Source organism: Acinonyx jubatus, chromosome A1 (genome assembly GCF_027475565.1).
Source record: "Acinonyx jubatus isolate Ajub_Pintada_27869175 chromosome A1, VMU_Ajub_asm_v1.0, whole genome shotgun sequence".
Classification (NCBI taxonomy): Eukaryota; Metazoa; Chordata; class Mammalia; order Carnivora; family Felidae; genus Acinonyx; species Acinonyx jubatus.
This window is the reverse complement of record NC_069380.1, coordinates 96,366,177-96,386,720: the sequence shown is the minus strand read 5'-3', so window position 1 is coordinate 96,386,720 and position 20,544 is coordinate 96,366,177. Positions and strand designations below refer to the sequence as shown.

The 20,544-nt window shown below is 35.2% G+C and overlaps 1 protein-coding gene across 5 annotated transcripts in view; it reads left to right on the top strand.

The window, feature by feature from the left end:
- Positions 1 to 20,544, top strand: part of DTWD2 (DTW domain containing 2) — a 525,766-nt gene that overhangs the window by 14,019 nt on the left and 491,203 nt on the right. For all 5 annotated transcript variants that reach the window (XM_053220002.1, XM_027076851.2, XM_027076852.2 and 2 more), the window contains exons 2-3: positions 11,732 to 11,822; positions 18,712 to 18,806. In XM_053220002.1, coding sequence (XP_053075977.1) covers positions 11,732 to 11,822; positions 18,712 to 18,806 — 186 coding nt within the window. The remainder of the gene's footprint in view (positions 1 to 11,731; positions 11,823 to 18,711; positions 18,807 to 20,544) is intronic.

Sequence of the window (20,544 nt, the reverse complement as noted above, 5' to 3'; positions counted from 1 at the left end):
AAGCTTACAGAGGAAAGAGTGATTGACTTAATTTGCTAAGAAAGATGTTTTGCTATTTTTTTTACAACTGTTTTCATTTCTACAGAAGAGGATAAAGTATAAAATAAATAATAGGATAACTGAATGTAGGTGATTTTTATAGTAAGAGTCTTCAGTGTTAGTTGATCTGTCACTTTGGCATTGCAGTTTTAGTAGGGGCTTTATATGTCTGCCCTGTATAGTCATTTCTCTGGACACATGGCTTTGTTTTCCAGGGATCTGCCTCCTCATAAGTCTTCTTTAATTGTAATAAAAGTTACTGAAAATTTTCTTAATTGTAAAACCTATAGTTGGAACAAGCTTATTTCTAGGCCAGTGATTCTTAAATTATTTTGATTATATACCACAGTTAGTTAAAAAACATAGGGTGAAATTCTAATAGGTATATATATTTATCTATGATTATGTACATTTATTATATACTAATGTATGATGTGTCCCATAAAACATACACACACACGAAAAGATTTTAAAAAGGAAGAGGCAATGGTGAAATAAACCATTTAAACATGTCTTGTTTATTGTGATAGAGTCACGCCAGCATTATTATTTATTTTGAAGCATAATATACACGTATGGTGAGGTTCATTGTTAAAGACAGTATGATGTGAGTCTACAGATCAAGTAATTTTTATATTGCTTTTTAAAGTTACTGGCATAAACCATCATAACAGTAGAACAGATCAATGAAACCAGGAGCCGATTTGTTGTAGACTCTGGGTCTGGAGTTCTTTCTTGTCCAACAAGACAGCAGATGCAGAATTTAAATGTGAGAGAGGCTAATGTGCAGAAGACAAAAGCCCCAAGTAAGGGTCCTTGCTTCTTTTTTATTAGGATCAGAAGGCTTACAAACATGGTGATGGATGTGCACAAAGAGACAATAAATCTGTGAACATTAACTCATGGATGTGAGGAAAAATGGGTCTTGAAAATATGGGGGGTTAGGCCTTTGGGTTCATACGAAACAAAATCCTGGCGCTGGGCAGCTGGGCGGGATGTTGTTTACAGTGGACATGAGGCATCACCTCTGTTTGTCTTAGCCAGGGGATGAGACAGAGCAAATAACCTCACGGTTAACAAGGTACCCTTTCTGATTAGAGCCCTAATCAGCTCTGCTCTGGGCAGCTTCACCTGCAGCAGTGGTCTACAGTCCAATTCACCTGTTTAGCTAACTTGGTCCTTTCCTCCTGTTAAAGCAGCTTTCTGCTATAGTACTAAATTGGGGGGTGCTTCCGCCCTGAATACCTAATCTTGGTTATTTCATATACCTATGTTCTTTATTGGGGACTTTCCTCCGCTCTCTCTATACTGGGGCTTTGGCCCCACCTTCTCTATACTTATTTACCTAATCTTGTTTACCCAAACTTGGGTGTGAACATCCTATGGCTTTCTAATTCTTTATGCCTTGTTAACCCATTGCTGTAAGTCCAGAGAATTTCTAAGCTTATTCCCCACACTGGTTCTTTGAAAAGATCAACGAAGTTGAGAGATCTGTAGCCAAACTCATCAAAAAAAAAAAAAAAAAAAAAAAGAGAGAGAGGACTTAAAATCATAAATGAAAGAGGAGAAGTAACTGGTAACACCACAGAAATATAAATAATTGTAAGAGAACGTTATGAAAAATTATATGCCAACAAACTGGACAACCTAGAAGTAATGGATAAATTCCTAGAAACATAAAATCTACCAAAAGCTGAAGCAAGAAGAAATAGAAAATTTGAACAGATTGATAACCAGCAATGAAATTGAATCAGTAATCAAAAACCTCCCAATAAATAGAAGTCCAGGACCAGATGGATTCAAAGGCAAATTCTACCAGATATTTAAAGAAGAGTTAATACTTATTCTCAAACAATTCCAAAAACTAGAAGAGGAGGGAAAACTTCCAAATTTATGAGGTCAGTGTTACCTAGATACCAAAACCAGGTAAAGACACTACAAAAAAAAAAAAAAAAAAAAAAAGAACTATGAGCCGGTATCTCTGATGCATTTAGATGCAAAAGTCCTCAACAAAATACTTGCAAACCGAATCTAATAATACATTAAAAAAATTGTTCACCATGATCAAGTGGAAAATATTCCCAGGATGCAAGAGTGGTTCAGTATTTGCAAACCAATCAATGTGATACATCCCATCAATAAGAGATCATCTCAATATATGTAGAAAAAGCATTGGACAAAGTACAACAACATCCATTCATGATAAAACCCCTTGGGACACATGGGTGGCTCAGTTGGTTATGTGTTGACTCTTGATTTTGGCTCAGGTCATGATCTCACAGTTCATGAGATCAAGGTCCGTGTTAGGCTCTGGTACTGACATCTTGAGCCTTCTTGGGATTCTCTCTCTTCCCTCTCTCTTTCTGTGTGTCCCCAGTCAGGTGCATGTGTGCACGCTATCGAAAACAACCCCCCAAAACAAAACAAAACAAAACAAAACACCCCCCAAACCTCAACAAAGTAGATTTAGAGGGAAAATACCTAAACATAACAAAGAACTTACATGAAAAACCCACAGCTAGCATACTCAGTTGGGGAAAACTCAGAGTTTTTCCCCTAAAGTCAGGAACAGGACAAGGGTGTCCATTCTCACTGCTGTTACTAAGCGTAGTAATAGAAGTCCTAGCCACAACAGTTAGACAAGAGAAAGAAATTAAAGGCATCCACACTGGCAAGGAAGAAGTACAATTTTTACTCTTTGCAGATGACATAGTATTATATATAGAAAACCCTAAAGGCTCCACCAGAAATCTGCTAGAAATGATAAGAAGTGTATTCAGTAAAGTCACATGACACGAACTCAGTGTACAGAAATCTCTTGCATTTGTGTGCACTAATAATGAAGCAGCAGAAAGAGAAATTAAGAAAACAATCCCATTTACAGCTGTACCAAAGATAATAAAATACCTAGGAATAAACTTAAGAGGTGAAAGACCTTTACTCTGAAAACTGTACATCATTGATAAAAGAAATTGAAGACAGCACAAAGAAATGGAAAGACATTCCATTTAACAAATATGTAACAAACATTGTTAAAATGTCTGTACTACCCAAAGCAGTCTATAGATTTAATGAATCCCTATCAAAATACCAACGGCATTTTTTTGCAGAACTAGAACAAACAATCCTAGAATGTGTATGGAACCACAAAAGACCCTAAATAGGTAAAGCAATCTTAAAAAAGAAAGACAAAACTGGAGGTAGCACAATTCCAGACTTAGAATTATATTACAAAGCTGCAGTAATCAAAACACTATGGTATGGGCACAAAAATAGACACATAGATCAGTGGAGCAGAGTAGAAAACCCAGAAATAAACCCACAATTATATGGTCAATTAATCTTCAACAAAGTAGGAACGAATATCCAATCAGAAAAAAGACAGGTTCTTCAACAATTGGTGTGGGGGAAAACTGGACAGTTACAAGCAAATGAATGAAACTTGACCACTTTCTTATACTATACACAAAAGTAAGCTCAAAAAGGATTAAAAACCTAAACGTGAGACTTGAAACCATAAAGATCCTAGAGGAGATCACAGGCAGTAATGTCTTGACACTGGCCACTATAGTATTTTTCTGAATGTCTCCTGAGGCAAGGTAAATAAAAGGAAAAATAAACTATTGGGACTACATCAAAATAAAAAGCTCCTGCACAGTGAAGGAAATAATAAAACTAAAAGGCAACCTATGGATTGGGAGAAGATAATTGCAAATGACATATCTGATACAAGGTTAGTATCCAAATATAAAGAACTGTTACAACTCAACACCCAAAAAACAAATAATCCAATTAAAACATAGGCAGAAAACATGAACAAACATTTCTCCAAAGAAGACCTATACTATAGATGGCCAACAGACCCATGAGAAGATGCCCAACATCAGTCATCATCAGGGAAATGCAAATCAAAACTACAGAGATAGCGCTTCACACCTATCAGAATGGCCGAAATCAGAACAACAAATCAGAAAATACAAAGCAGAAACAACAAATGTTGGTGAGGGTATGGAGAAAAAGAAACCCTCTTGCACTGTTGGTGGGAATGCAAACTGGTGCAGCCATTGTGGAAAACAGTATGGAGGTTCCTCAAAACGTTAAAAATAGAACTACTCTACCATCCAGTAATTGCACTAATGGGTATTTACCCCCCCTCCCCCCAAAACAAAACCACTTAATTAAAGAGATACCTGTGTTTATTGCAGCATTATCTACAATAGCCAAATTATATAAAGAAGATGTGTGTGTATGTATACACACACACGTACATACAATGGAATATTATTCAGCCATAAAAAGAATGAAAGCTTGCCATTTGCAACAACATGGGTGGAGCTAGAGAGTATTATGCTAAACAAAAGAAGTCAGAGAAAGACAAATACCATATGATTTCACTCATATGTGGAATTTAAGAAACAGAACAAATGAGCAAAGGGAAAAAGAAAGAGAGGCAAACCGAGAAACAGACCCTTATCTATAGAGAACAAGTTGATAGTTACCAGATGGGAGGTGGCTGGAGGGTTAGAAATAGATGAAGGGGATTAAAGAGTATACTTATCATAATGAACACTGAGTAATGTGTAGAGTTGTTGAATCACTATCTTGTACACCTGAAACTAATATAATACTGTATGTTAACAACAGTGGAATTACAATAAAAAACTTAATTAAAAAGATAGTTATTGTCCTGTCAGATTCAATTTTGTACCTCTGATGAAGCATTTGAACTAGGAATAGGTAAGAAACAGCTCTGCCACAAACTTATTCATTTGTGATTTTGTAACTAGAACAGTATAGATTCAGTATGGATTCTTCAGTATAGATTCTTTACAAGTGTGTATGATTTCTTTGTGGGTGCCATTGTGAACCCTACCTGTTATGGAATGCCTCTTTTTATTTCAGGATACCACCTATCCTAACATATTACCGTATGACATACCACCTAAGGAGGGAATGTTATTCTATATGCTAAATATTAGTAATGTTTAATTCAAAGTGAAAGTGGTAATGTTTTCTTTTGGCATTCCTTTGGGTCATTTTACTTAATCTGCTTTGGAAACCACTGCTCTAGACATGCCGTCTGGGGCACAGGTCTCTGAAAGTCTCATCTAAAGATATTCTCTTTACGGCGTTACTTCCTCTATCAGTGTTTTTCTTTTCTTTCTACACCTATCCTTCCTCTACTCCTAGAAGAAGTTATAAAATAATGTAGTGATGAAAACAACTTTGGTGGGTATGAGAATATTATTGTTATTTATACTGGAAGCAGTCAGAGCATCTTAACAACTGATAAGATGTTACATGTTTTTATTACCTTTATGACATGAAAATTTATTTAATACTGTATTCATTATATTAAATTTTTATTATAATATGTTAATAATGAAAATGTGTTTCTTCTTTCATTGCTTATGCTGAATATTTCAGAAATTTAAAAAGTATTTTATAGATTATTTAAGTTTCTTTAAAGGGACGGTAGAGGGCACTGTGGTATTTACTTTTTCAAAACCTATTTTAACATTAGAAAGTTTGGCATTTTTATGTGTAATGCAGTGTATCTCTTCAGCTAATCTATTGAAAAGCTATAAAACTCTTTGTTCTTTGCCTTTTCAGTCCGTTGGGACGATAAAAATTTTGTTGAGTACTGGAAACTTTGAGATGCACTATTTTTCTGGGTTCTACATTTGCTTTTATTTAGTAGATAAAAGAAATCCTTTAAAAATAATAATTCTTGTAAATCTATTCACTAATTTTTAAAGTTTGCCTTTGTGAGATTTTCTTGATTAAAATCAGTCCTATGAGAAAAATAGCTTTCAGTGAATATTATATAAGAATTTAATTAAGCTTTGGAAAGATGTTTTTTCTAAGTCCTAGCATCGCTAGTCATATGTCAGATACAATTTTATTTGCCTACAGCCTGTCAGAGATACCACGCCCGGAGTGACAGAGTACCCTTGTATTATAGCATGCACTGAGGAAGCCAGTCAATCTTAGTCTGACAGGAAACCTACATATTTATTCCTACATCTTTAATGAGAAAAGAAGAAAAAGCTTATTTCATAAAATTTCCTCAGGGAAATTATTTGAAAATTTCATTTATATTTTAAGAATGTAATTAACCTTAATTGGGTTGTATAGATTTTAAAGAAGATGAATCTTAATGATGGAAAACAGTATTTATAATACATTGCAATGCACTGTAAAATTTTCTCTCTTCTGCTTTTACAAGGCATTGCAAATGTAGAAGAAAGAAAAATCTCAACTCCTCCTTTGGTCATTCTATTATAAATTAGCTGAAAAATACTAGTCATAAATGATTATGTTTTTTATAACCTTTGCCTGCGATTTGGGAGTTATTCCCCAGAACTTTCTTGGTGTGTGACCAGCTTTGTGAAGGAGGACACTGAAAACCTCTGATGTGCTTAAGATCACCTAGCAAGATAATGAATGACCTTGTCAGTGACATATCTTAATAGTTACTCCCCAAACCTGTACCCATTTGGCCAGTTGATATTTCTTCAGACATTAACATTTCTTCTCCAGATTTACAAAAATTCTGGAAGTAGCTTGATTTTTATTTTAAAATGAATGTTTACTATGATAATCACTTTTGATGTGTAGTTATTTGGTATTTATTTTCCTGTCAACTGTAATAGTTCATAGGAAGCGAGGAACTTGTAAAAAATTCCTTCTGGCATAGATAGATAGAATAGGCTCCATGAGGGCAGGAATCTTTGTCTGTTACATTGCCCCAAGTGCCTAATTCTGTCACAGAGTTAGGTATACAATAAATATTTGAATAAAAATTTGTTGAATTTATATTTAATCCATTACGAATTTGAAATATTTAAACCTTCATGAGTTAAGTTTGGATGTAGGGAAGCTTGTTTGTTCTTCAGAGAAGGTTTTAGAATGAGGAGAACAATTTCTCTGCTACTTATCCAGTAGTTTGGTAAGAGATGGTTTAATACTTGAGCAGCTAGTCACCAGCGCAGTGCATGCAAACAATTGTGGAGGAGGAAATTATGAGCGAACTTGCTGTTAAAGTAACAAGCAAGCCCAAATTTATATTGTAAAGTAACTTGCTAAACATAAACTTGATCAGTTGGAATGCAAAATGTTTTAAAGAACTATAGTTTTATTAGAGCTTATTAGAACTAGAATTAGGTTAATAGAGGGGACATGCTTTACAATTAATAGGTAATGATGTTTTATGAGCCTGTCAAAGTAGAAACCAAAAGAATTAATTTTAGCTTAAATCATCGTTATGGTTTTTACACATAAAATGCTGTTTTTCTTTTTTGCTTTTGGTATTTCCTTCGGTAAATCTTTTTGTCTCAGGTGTTATTGCTTACCAGGATGGTCACAAATTACAGCAAAGGGAGCTCTGAGACTCTGAATTTCATTTGTAATACAAACTAATTGCTTAAATATTAGAGAGGAAAGGAAGGAGAGATCAATATGTGATATGTTAGCAAAGGGAGGGGTGGGATGAGGAATTGTGTAGGAGGAGAACGGTGTCCCAAAGTGGAGGCAGGAGGGAATGCAGAGGGATCCCATCATGTGTTCTGCAGTATTCATTGGTAGCTTGTTATGCTAGGTGCTGGGATGAAAAGTGGAAAGGCCACGTCTTTGCCCTCCTGCAGCCTACATTGTAGAAAAGGAAGCCCCCCCTTCACGTAACATAATGCCGTCTAGTAGCAAAATGCCTGTCTCTTACTTAATTTAGGTTGAACATTATTTTTCCACCACATTTTCACATTTTTAAAAACAACAGCCTTATTAAGATATGATTCACATATCGTGGCATTCATTCTTTTAAGGTATACAACTCAGAGGTTTTTGTTAAAGAAGACCACTATCGCAGTGGTTTTACCAGGGTTCTCTTTGAAGGTCTCTTTTCCAGATCTTTCCCTTAAGATGCCTTCTTCTTTTGGTAAAACATCCTGCTTGTTAGGCTCCACTAATTACCGGCTGATTGTCCTATCCTTTCTATCCAGTGCCCTAGACTATACCTATCTCAATGGTCTGATCCACTTACAAGCAGGCAGGGGTAGTTTTTGAGGCCACTCTTTGAGGTTTGCTCAGACTGCAGGTGGGCTCTTCTTAAGCTGTCTCTTTCCATGGTTCTTTCTGATCCCCTGTCTGGCTTATGATACAGCTTGTTGGTCTCTATTAAGAGGAGTTATTGTCTTTGAGAGCACCCTTAGGCTTGAACTTGCTCACACTCTGTTTCAAATGAAGTCAGTCCCTTTAGGGAGAGCTTCAGAGCTCTCTTTTCTTAAAGTCTGCCTCTCCTGGGCAGACTCTCCTAGCCAGTGTTCTGGGTACAGGGCTGAGCAAGCCTGTGGCTTGCTGCTTCTGGTGTCAAACTTAAGTTCTGTGAGCAGACTAGGTTGAGGACGCTTGGAGCTCTAGCATTGCCAGCCTCCTGCACTGCGGTAAAGCTTGTTTTATAGGAGGAAGGCTGTGTGGAGGAAGGCAGCCTCTGCTCTCTTGACCACACTTGCCAGAAATTTAGCCTGCTTGGAGTGGAGGGGGCGAGAAATGCTGGTGGCCTGCCTTGTTTGTGACATAAGGGATAAGCCTTGATTAAGAACTGGGAGGGAGTGGGGCGCCTGTGTGGCTCAACCAGTTAAGCGTCTTAAGTGTCCCACCTTGGCTTGGGTCATGATCTCACAGTTCATAAGTTCAAGCCCCACGTTGGGCTCTGTGCTGACAGCTCAGAGCCTGGAGCCTGCTTTGGAGTCTATGTCTCCCTCTCTCTCAAAAATAAAAAAAAAAAAAGAACTGAGAGGGAGGTTGGTTCTCTTGGTCACACCTACATGGAGTGGAGTTTGTCAGCTTGACCTGGGGCAGGGTAGGAAATTGGTTATGGCTCAGATGCCACAAATGGTCCCAATACCAAGTTTTAGTAGATTTTCTGGAGTAATGTTTCTTTGTTTGAATATGCCCTAGCAAATTGCAAGGGACTTACAGTGATTGTTTTTTGTTCTTAACTTTATATTTTAATTCCACTTAAGTTAGCTTAGTGTTATATTAGTTTCAGGTGTACGATAAGGTGATCCAAACATCCATGCGTGACCCAATGCTCATCACAACAAGTGCACTCCTTAATCCCCATCATCTATTTCAACCATCCCTCCACCCATCTCCCCTCTGGTAACCGTCAGTTCTCTATAGTTAAGAGTCTGTTTTTTACTTTGTCTCTTACTCCTTTTTTTCCCCTTTGCCTGTTTGTTTCTTAAATTCCCCGTATGAGTGAAATCATACGGCATTTGTCTTTCCTGACTGACTTATTTTGCTTAGCGTTTTATTCTTTAGCTCCATCCATGTTGTTGCAAATGGCAACATTTAATTCTTTTTTATGGCTGACTGATGTTCCACTATATGTATGGATATACACACCCCACACCTTCCATCATTCAATGGACACTCGGGTTGTGTCCATATGTTGGCTACTGTAAATAATTCTTCTATGAACATAGTATATGTGTTCCTTTGAATTAGTGTTTTTGTATTCTTTGGATAAATACCCAGTATGCTGGGTTATAGGGTATTTCTGTTTTTCAGTGATTGTTTTTTAAAATAGTTTTGGTCAGCTTTGCTTATTTCACTGGACTTTTGGTCTGTGAAGCAGCTTTTCCTGTCCTCCTGGAAGTGGAACTCTCCAAACTACTTAATTCTAAATCCTTCTAAAGTTCAAAGATGTGTTCCTAGGAAGGAAACTACCATTTCAAGTAACTGATTTTTTTTTTTTTTTCTTTTTCTTTTATGAACAAAGGTTTTGGTCAGACATGAAAAGCAGAGCAGTTCTCTGCAGTGTCTCAATTGTCATACTGAGGACTTTTATAATCACTATATGTGTGATAAGCTAAAGATGTTATTTTCAGGGTTTATTTTACCTAGTGTTGTAATGCCCACAGAAATCTATAGCTTCTACCCAGGTTGTTTACTTGACTGGATTTTTCAATTTTTTGAGTTTACTGATATGTGAATGTTTCCTATATAGGATATTTGATTTTTTTTTTTTTTTTGCATTCTTTCATAGTCTAAGTGTCAAACAGCTTACAGGTATTTAAGGTGATATCCATTTAAATTCTGAATTTTTAAATTGCCTTCATTTGATATTAAATTACATTTTACAGAAGAATTTTAGTGACATCGGATTGTGCATTTTAGTTATGTAGAGTTTCATATAAAAAGTCAGCAACTTAAAATTTTAGAATTTGGATGTATTTCATCCTCTTCATCTTTCTGCTCAGTGAGGAGTCTTTTCTAATTGCAGCCTTTGACCTCTTTGTCAACATACCTAGTTCTGTCAACCATCTTTGCTCCTCTCTGTATTTACTCATGTTTACTCTTCTTATGACCACTGAAAGATGCTCTCCATCCCTATAACTCTGCTCCCATTCTTAACAGGGAATCCATTGTAGGGCAGAGTAATCATACTGAATCATGTCAGCTATCACTGGAAAGTGGATTATGATGGTTTTCCTTGGATTGACCATCCATTCTAGGTTCCTTGGTGGAGAGGGGAGGCGTGGTCATGTTGTGCAATATGTTTCTCCATTTAAGATATCATCTAGATAATTTCTTCAGCAGGAGCATAGGTTTGACACTTTCTTACAGAATGAGGTGGTAGATTTAATTGAACCAATTTACTCACACTCTGTGGTTTATTAATGTAATCATTTCTTCAGGCTATAACTCTACGTAAGTTAAACTGAAGAAGGAATTGGTAACAGTTTTGTAGTAGTAATAGTATGCTGTTGGGAATTTCTTTTAAGATTCACTGTGTACTGTTGTAATGGCATGTAACATTTGCCTGTAAGAGTGGCCTGTCATGAAAATGTACTCCCATGATATACTGTATCTGGCTGTTTGATGAATTTTATATTGTAAACACACACATCAAATATAGGTTTTAATGGTAAAAGATCCATGTATATTCCTATAATACATTTGGAAGGACACACAAGAAACTGATCCCCTAGGTTGGAGGACTGAGATGGAAATGTATACTTTTATCCCATTTGAATTTTGTAATGAGTATAAGTGTTACTAAAACAATAGTACATCACTAAGAGGTAAGTAAAACAAAAATGACAAACAATAACAAAAGGGAAAATAAATGGATAAGGCAGACATTCTGTGGATATAATTCTACCTAAATGTAATCTGGTGGCCCATTTGGGTTTCTTCTTACAATTGGTAAGCTCTTTGTGTCGATTGATGGCAAGTTTGATTAGAACTCTTTTCTAGGTGGTAAGTGTATTCCTATATTTTATCATCATATCGTTCCCTCCAATATCAGATGATTTAGAAGAGTTGCCGAATTTCTCTTTGACATCAGATCTTTTCTTGATTTGGAATGCAAGTTAGAAGTGTTGCCTCAGGAATAGAAAGACCATGTTGATGGCTTATGAGTATTCTTCACTAATAACTCAGGCCAGATTTTTTTGAGTTACTTTGATCTATATAGATGGTAAAGAATTTACTTGAATCTTTTTCCAAATGCTCATATCTAAAGTCTAATTGATTGAATCACTCTTGGTGTTTCATTTTAAAAGAATGCAGCTTTGGCAAATGTCTTTACATAGAGAAGAGGGATTATGTTCAGGTTTTGGGTTATTGTTCTTTCATTGTATTTTAAGCATTTACAGGTTTCCTTTTTCTTTCTGCCCTTTAGCCGGCCTCAGAAAGTATGTTTGTGTCCATTTCTACCATTGCATCCTCTGCATATCTCTACTCATTTGTACATAATTCAACATCCAGCAGAGGTAAGATTTTATAAAATACATAATTGCAAATAGAATATTAGTACATAAGAGAAAACACACCAATGAATATCCTTATACCTCCCAGCTCTTTAACATTTCTGAAAATAAATTGATGATAAATGCTTTGTCTTTGGGAAAAAATAGTTTCTTTTGTATGTTATATCATAGTATAGTGTCATATGCTTTAGAGACAGATAAAAATGGTTATTTCATAAAACAGTATTGTTTCACAAAAAACTATGATTGAATAGTATAGAAATTGAGAACCCCAACCATTTTGCATGAAGAAAAAATGAGATTTTTGTGATAGAAGAACTAAGAAACTCGTTGCTTTTTAAATTTTGATCATAGTTTATATTTCTTAATGTTTCTTGATAAGTAGAAATAATGTCAGCATTTTAGTGTTAGAAAATGAATATATAAAGTTTTCTTTAAATGAATAGAACAAATATGTATATATTATAGCATATGTGTTATATATAAAGACTTTTTAAGTAATATTTTCTTATATACGTGAGAATTATGCATGTGCTGGTGTTTGTAACTCTTGATTAGCTGCAGTAATGAAGAATGGAGGGAAGGATTTGATTGATAACCATAAAAGAGAATCATTATAAAATTAGTTGATGCATGGTACAAAATGGGTTTAGATTAACTGAAGTTAAAAGTCTTCTAACATTTGGGAACTCAGGATATCATCTATTGAATTAGGCTTTTGAAGAAGGGATTTTTTTTTTCCTTAAATTTCTGAAGTATATGCTATTTTAAATCTTTAACAAAGTCTTTAAAGATATCAGTCTTTTTCGTTTTCCAAATGATGAAAACACTTATTCTTTTATTGTAAATTATTAAATATTCCATTTATTGAGCAGCCCTTTTGTCAGTGTTAACAACATGCTTTCGTTAGGATTTGAACAGTTTGGTCACCATAATTATTTATGCTGTAATTATTTATTTTTTTATTTTTATAAAAAGTTTTTATTTTTTATTTTGAGAGAGAGAGAATCCGAGGCAGGCTTTGAGCTATCACTATAGAGCCTGCTGTGGGGCTCGATTTCACGAACTGTGAGATCAGGACCTGATCTGGAATCAAGAGTTGGACACTTCACTGACTGAGCAAGGTGCCCCATTTTGCTGCATTTAAACTTGCAACACTCTGCAACTCAAATTTATAACAAAAATGAGTTTATCAGCAGTAATGGTTTTGGATAAAACTTCACTTTTGATAGTGAATGCTTTTTTCATTTTGCAGTGTATGTAGTATCATGTTGTTTTATTATTTTGTGGTTCCGGACATAATATGGCATTTAAAATATAGGTGTTTTCATTGATGTGTGGCAATTTTAATGTTTTCAAAGCCTTCCACATTGGTAAGAAAGAAGTGAAACTGTCATTATTTGAGATTACATTGTACTACAGAAAACCCTAAAGACTCCACCAAAAAATTACAAGAACTAATAAATGAATTCAGTAAAGTTGCATGATACGCTAGTATATAGAAATCTGTTATGTTTCTATACATTAACAATGAAGTATCAGAAAGATAAATAAAGAAATCAATTTCAATTATAATTGTACCAAAAAGAATAGAATACCTAGCAACAAATTTAACTAAGGAGGTGAAAGACCTTTAGCATGAAACTATTAAGATGTTGATGAATGAAATTGATGAGGACACAAACAAATGAAAGGTATATCATGCTCATGGATTGGAAGAATTAACATTTTTAAAATGTCTGTAATGCCCATAGAGTTCTACTGATTCAGCGCAATACCTTTTAAAATACCAGTAGGGGTACCTGGGTGGCTCAGTTGGTTAAGTGTCTGACTCTTGATTTTGGTTCAGGTTATGATCTCACAGTGGTGAGATTGAGCCTTGCATCAGGCTCTGTGCTGGGTGTGGAGCACAGAGCTCTCCCTCTCCCTCTGCCCCTCCCCTGCTCTTGTTCACATTCTCTCTCTATCTCTAAAGTAAAGTAAAGTAAAGTAAAGTAAAATAAATAAAATAAAATACCAATAGCATTTTCACAGAACCAGAGCAAATAATCCTAACATTTGCATATCACCACAAACTGCCCCGAATAGCTAAAGCAATTTTGAGATAGAAGAACAAAGGTGGAGGTGTTACAATCCCACATTTTAAGATATACTCCGAAGCTATAGAAATCAAAATAGTGTGGTACTAGCACAAAAAGAGACACATATATCAATAGAACAGGATAGAGAGCCCAGAAGGAAACCCACACTTCCATGGTCAGTTAATCTACAAACAAATGAGGCAAGAATATGCAATGGGGAAAAGATAGTTTCTTCTACAAATGGTGTTAGAAAAACTGGACAGCTACATTCAAAACAGTGAAATTGGATCACTTTCTTATACCATACACAGAAATAAACCCCAAATGGTTTAAAGTCCTAAATGTGAGACCTGAAACCATGAAACTCCAGAAAGAACACATTGATAGTAAAGTCTTGGACGTTGGCCTTAACAGCATTTTTATGGATATGTCTCCTCAAGCAAGGGAAACAAAATAAAAAATATAGTGTAAAAAATGGTGCTGGTAATGCACCAAAATTAAAGGTTTCTGCGCAGTGAAGGAAACAATAAACAAAATGAATATGGGAAGGTGTTTGAAAATGATAAATCTGATAAAGGGTTAATATCCAAAATACATAGAGAATTTATTCAACTCAACATCCAAAAACAAATAATCCAATTAAAAATGGGTATAGAACCTGAATAGACATTTCTCCAAGAAAGAAATACAGATGTCTAACAGACACACAAAAAGATGCTCAACATCACTTATCAGGGAAATGCAGAGCAAAACCACAATGAGATATTACCCCATACACCTGTCAGAATGACTGGTATCAAGAAGACAAGAAATAACATGTTGAGAATATGAAGAAAAAGGATGCCTTGTGCACTTTTGGTGGGAATGTAAATTGGTACATCCCGTATGAAAAGTATGGAGGTTCATCAAAAAATTAAGAATAGAGGGACATCTGGGTGGCTCAGTCGGTTAAGTGGTTGACTCTTGATCTCAGCTCAAGTCATGATCTCATGGTTTGTGGGGTTGAACCCCACATCGGGCTCTATGCTGACAGCACGGAGCCTGCTTGGGATTTTCTCTCTCCCTCTCTCTTTGTCCCTGCCCATCTTGTGTGCACTGTCTCTGTCTCATTCTCAAAAATAAATAAACATTAAAAAAATTAAAATAGAAATACCATGTGACCAATAATTCCATCTGTGAGTATTTACCCACAGAAAATGAAAACACTAATTTGAGTAGATATATGCACCTCTATGTTTATTGGAGCATTATTTACAATAGCCAAGATATGGAGGCAACCTAAGTGTCCATCAGTAGATGAATGGATAAAGAAGAGGTGGTGTACACACACACACACACATGCACACACACGCACACACACACACACACACACACTTACACACAATGGAATATGATTCACCTGTAAAATAAGGATAAGGTCTTGCCGTTTGTGTGACAACGTGGGTAGACATGGAGAGTATATTATGCTAAGTGTAATAAGTCTGACAGAGAAAGACAAATACCATATGATTTCACTTACACATGGAATCTAAAAACCAAAACAAATGAACAAATAAAGAACACAAACAGACTCATACATACAGAGAACAAACTGGTGGTTGCCAGAGGAGAGGGGTGTAGGGGGATGGGTGAAATCGGTAAAGGGCATTAAGAGGTACACATTTCCAGTTATAAAGTAAATAATCATGGAAATGAAAATTGCAGCATAGTGAATATAGTTATTAATATTGTAATAATGTGCAGTGACAGGTGGTAACTACATTTATTGTGGTGAGCATTGTGTAATGTATAGAATTGTCAAGTCGCTGTATTGTATACCTGAAACTAATATAACATTGTGTGTCAACTATGCTTCAATAATAAAAATTAAAATAAAAAGTGAAAGTTCAGAAAAGTAGGTGTTTTCATTGATTTGTGGCAATTTAAATGCTTTCAAATATTTTATTCATTCCTTTATTCCTTCATTTATTCATTCTTCCTCACCTTTTTTGCTTCCTTCCCTTCTTTCTTTCATGGTTAGTTCATGGTGTAGGTGATCCATCTACAGTTGTGTGTGTTTTGTACAGTTCTATGCAAGTACGTCCATATTGTTTTCCTTATCATCCAAGGAGCTTTCTAGTTTTAATTTAACTCAATAATACTGGGTTGCCTTGTGCTTAATGTCAGCACACTTTTTTTTAAAAAATAAAAATGTATTCAAAATTAAAAGTGATCAAGACCACTTGGGTAGTCTTTAGGAGGGGGGCTGTGGAAAAAAAAGATTTGGTGGAGCGGATGATATGGAGGTGATATGACTGAGCATTTCAAAGAGTAGATATATGTATGTAGAAAATTACTTAAGGATAAAATAAAACCCTTACTTCAAAATAACAAAAATATTTACAAGGAGGACATGTTCTGTGAAACCACATGACCTTTTGTGAACAGTGTATATGCAACCATAGTGATGTAAGCACTGTCGATTGATTTAACTAAAAATATTAGATGATATGAGAGTAAGGAGTGATGGAAGAAAGGTAAATCCTCATTTATTCTAAGGGGCTGTTGTGACACAGTGCATTAATTAAGAGGAAGGGCTCAGGAGCCAGATTGCTTGAGTTTAAAGCCTTAATAGCTCTGTAAATTGTAACCCTGGGCAAGTTAATTAACCTCTCTGTGCTTTCGTTTCATCATTAGTAAAATGGACATGATAAAAGATATACTTCTTTATTGGTTTATTGTGAGCATTACATGAATCAGTCAGTGTATTATGTACATTGAAGTCAGCTATTATGACAATAAATGGTAGTTTGTAGGTAGTATTTAAATTTGATAAATCAAAAATTAGTAAGACACATTATATAGAAATATGGAGATAACTACCAAAGGAAATAGCTGAAAGAGTTAAAGTGATTGCTTCTGAGAAGTGGTATTGGGGAGTGTATCTGGGAACATTATAGATCTTTTGGCACTATTTAATTTGACATTTATCTGTATGTTGATAGAAGTTCGGAGAGTGGTTTAAGAATGTATCGTAGTCTCAGAGGTTGTAAGGAGGGAAGAAAACAGTAGGACACGCTGGAAAATGTCCTAAACCTCTTCTCCTCCCTGCTCCTCCCGTCCCTTTTCTCGTAGGAGCTACTCCACATTAATTTCAGGCTCCCTCACAGCTCTGGCTTGCTGCATTTTCTTTTTAGTTACAGTCCCAGCAAATTCTGACTCTCCTATTTTGTTTGCCAACTTTTAGGTTGATGAATTTAACTGTCCTCAGCGTCTCTAGATTTACCTTTTTGTATTATTGTAATCAACACTTCAGAGACTTAGGGGCAAAAGAGGTTAACACAAAAATGTCCCTGAAGGGTGTATGTGTGTGTGAGTGGTTGATGAATACTGTTACTAGCCATACTTTTTGTTTTTGTTACCAACCTATGTAATGTAATTACAAAGTTATTTTTAATTACTTTAGTAAATTCTATATAACATTACTGTTTTGTATATTAATATGCTGTGTGTATTGTGCTATCATGGTGAAATAATTTACTTTGAGGCTATATGAAGCAGTGTTACATAAATTGGTAAAGGTAACGGGGGCTGTATGTAGGTGAACTGGTTAGAGAGGGACTCCATCACTTACTTGATCAGGCTTGACATTCCTAGTTGGGCTGGTGGAGAAGAGCCAGACAGTGACTGACCACTGTAGACCAAAATAACCAGAGGGAGGAGGCTCAGGCAAAACAGTGAATCAGTTGGGTATACTAGCATAAAGGAGAGGATTCTTTTTTCTTAAATGTTATTTATTATTTTTGAGAAAGAGAGAGAGAGAAAGAGAGAGAGCGAGCTCGCTCAATCAGTGGAGGGTTGGAGAGAGAGGGGGACAGAGGGTCCGAAGTGGGTTCTGTCCTGACAGCGGTCAGCCCCGTGTGGGACTCGAACTCGTGAACTGTGAGATCATGACCTGACCCATTGTCAGATGCTCAAATGACTGAGCCACCCACATGCCCTAAAGGATAGGATTCTTGTGACAAAAAGGTGGTTTTTAGTGCTAGAAGCTAGGACATTGGAAAAAAAAATCACTGATGATAGTTAATGGAGTTTATAGGAATGGTCACCATATTTCCCCACTCTAAAGTTTTTATATTTTTCCTCTTTCTATACTCTTTATTATTTGGAAGTAGGCCATAAATCCAGTCTGCATTCAGGTGGGTAGGAGAGATTAAGCAAGCTCCACCTGCTGTATTATGGAGTACTTATGTTTATTACTTGGAATTCTTCTGTAAGGAAGATTTGTCTCTCCTCTCCTATTTATTTTGCATTTTGGGTCATAATCCAAATAGTTTGCTACTTACTTTGTTACTCACATTGTTCCATTTTGGTCATTGAGAGCTCTGTAAATTAAGATTGGTTTCTGTGTCCCTTTGATATGACCCATTATTATTATTTTTTTTTTCAGCACTTTTTTTCTGGACATAAAGATTTAGGCAGTTATCTTCAAGTTGACGTACTATAAAATATAATTACTACTGAAATGTAAAATAAATTCAATTTAGTTAAACACAAATTTCGTTTTTCATAATCTTAACCAATAGTTAGCTTAATGTTATCTTATTTGATTAGTAAACCTCGAAACACACCCAAGTAGAGGAAAATGTGCACTTGTATTCTATTAATACTGATAACTCAGAGAAACTAGCTCTTTTTATTCAGCTGTGGTCTGTAATACAAATCTTGTGAAAGTTATCTGTCACGTAATGAATCAGATGTTCATCATGAAAGTTTTAAAAGTGTGTTTGTCTACGTGCAAATCTATGTTTTGATTAATTTTTTAATTAAAGGAAAACAAAGTGTTGCGGACAGTTCCCCTTTTAGCAGCATGCCTCCCCCAGGACAAGTGTAAAGTCAAGATTGGTCGTCGCTTCAGTGAAGAAAGGTAAATTACTTTTTAGGGCACTTTAGCATAACTCTTAGCTACACAGAGCTTTAAAAATGATTTCCTTTACCTTATCTTTCAGACCCAGAACATGGTACATTGGAAGAGGTAAAAAAAAAAAAAAAAAAAAATCTATATATATATATGTAAAGACAAAGCAAACAAAAAGACCGTCAAAAAACATGAGCCAAGTGCAATAGACAAAGGGATTATCTGAATTCCATAGTAATATATGTTGAGCCTTTAAAGGCATATTTTCCTGTTTATTTCATTTTGGTTAAAACTGCCTTTGGGAGAATAGAGTACTTGTATTAGATTTAGTTTAGTTTTGTTTTTTTTTTAATTAACAATTATATATGGTATACATTTATGTAAATAAACACATATTTATCCATTTTTAGACCATTAAAGCTTTCTAAGGCAGAGCGACTAGTACTATATTTAGTATTCTTGTTACAGCATGTCATGTTTTTTTAAAGGATAGAATGCCTTCTCCTGTCATATTTAAAATATTCTTTTTGATGAAGCCCAGTATTTTTTATAGACAGTAGCCCATTAGTTGATAACTTCACTGACACTTCTATAATGTTCTTGGATCTTATTTCATACTCTATTATATAACCCATTATCAAAAAATATAAATTATATATTATATATTTAAATTTTTCTACAAGTCTTTTTTTAACTTTGAAGCATTTTTTTTTTTTTTGCTTTTCTGCCCATTCACAAAGCCTTCACAAATTATTCTAATCCTATCTAACACAGTTAAATCTACTTTCATACAAAATTTAACTTTTGAAAATATGAAGATCTCAAAAGAGTAAGTAAGACTCATACTGGCTCCAGGCTCAGGGAAGTGACCAGACTTTTTCCTTCCTTTATTGTTTTGGGTTCCTTTATTATTTGGCTTCATAGTATGAAAATAACATCATGTTAGAGTTTTATAAAATTGTGTTTTCCCTTCTCTGAAACTATTGTTTAAGAACACTTTCTCATATAATATTTTCTTATGCAAACTTTTCATTGCCTTGCCCTCAGAGGTGAGATTTGCTCTGGGCTTGGTGCTGCTGTTGGGAATTTTGCCATTTGGTTGGGAATGGAAGTGAAAACCAGAACTCTTCACATGGGGGAGTGTCCACATCATTTACATTGTGACACTTCTTTCATATAGACACTCTTTATAATGAATGATAGTTTGTTTCTCTATAATTCTTGGGTGAATATAGATCTATCCCAACTTGATCCAACTGCAGCTTGGATCTAATTAATCGCAAAAGTGGTGAGCATTTATAGTGGTAGAAATAGCAACTATTTGGGTCATCCTTGACATTTGGCCGTCTGACCTGTCCACAAATTTGTTTCTGGATGAGAAACTTGACCCTTTTTCAGATAGCTCATCCCATTTTGAACCATATTAAGTGTGTGATGTAGTGCTTATTCAGGAAATTATTATTTGCTGATGGTTTTTAAGTGAAAGCCAGTTAAGATTATTGATTTAATATTAATCTGGCAATGGAATGATTAATTTAAGCTTTTGTTAGAGTACATGATGTAACCATGAGGAATCGTTCAGAGACCTACTGCTTTTGGTGTCCTTTGTAAATGGAATTTAAAAATGCTGGTCTTCAGTTTTTGGCCTCTAGTATATTGGAAAACAGGTGGGTTTTATGTATCAACCCCCAGTGACTTTCTAAATTCATTTGGTATTTATTGAAATTGTTCTGTAGCTTACCCCTAG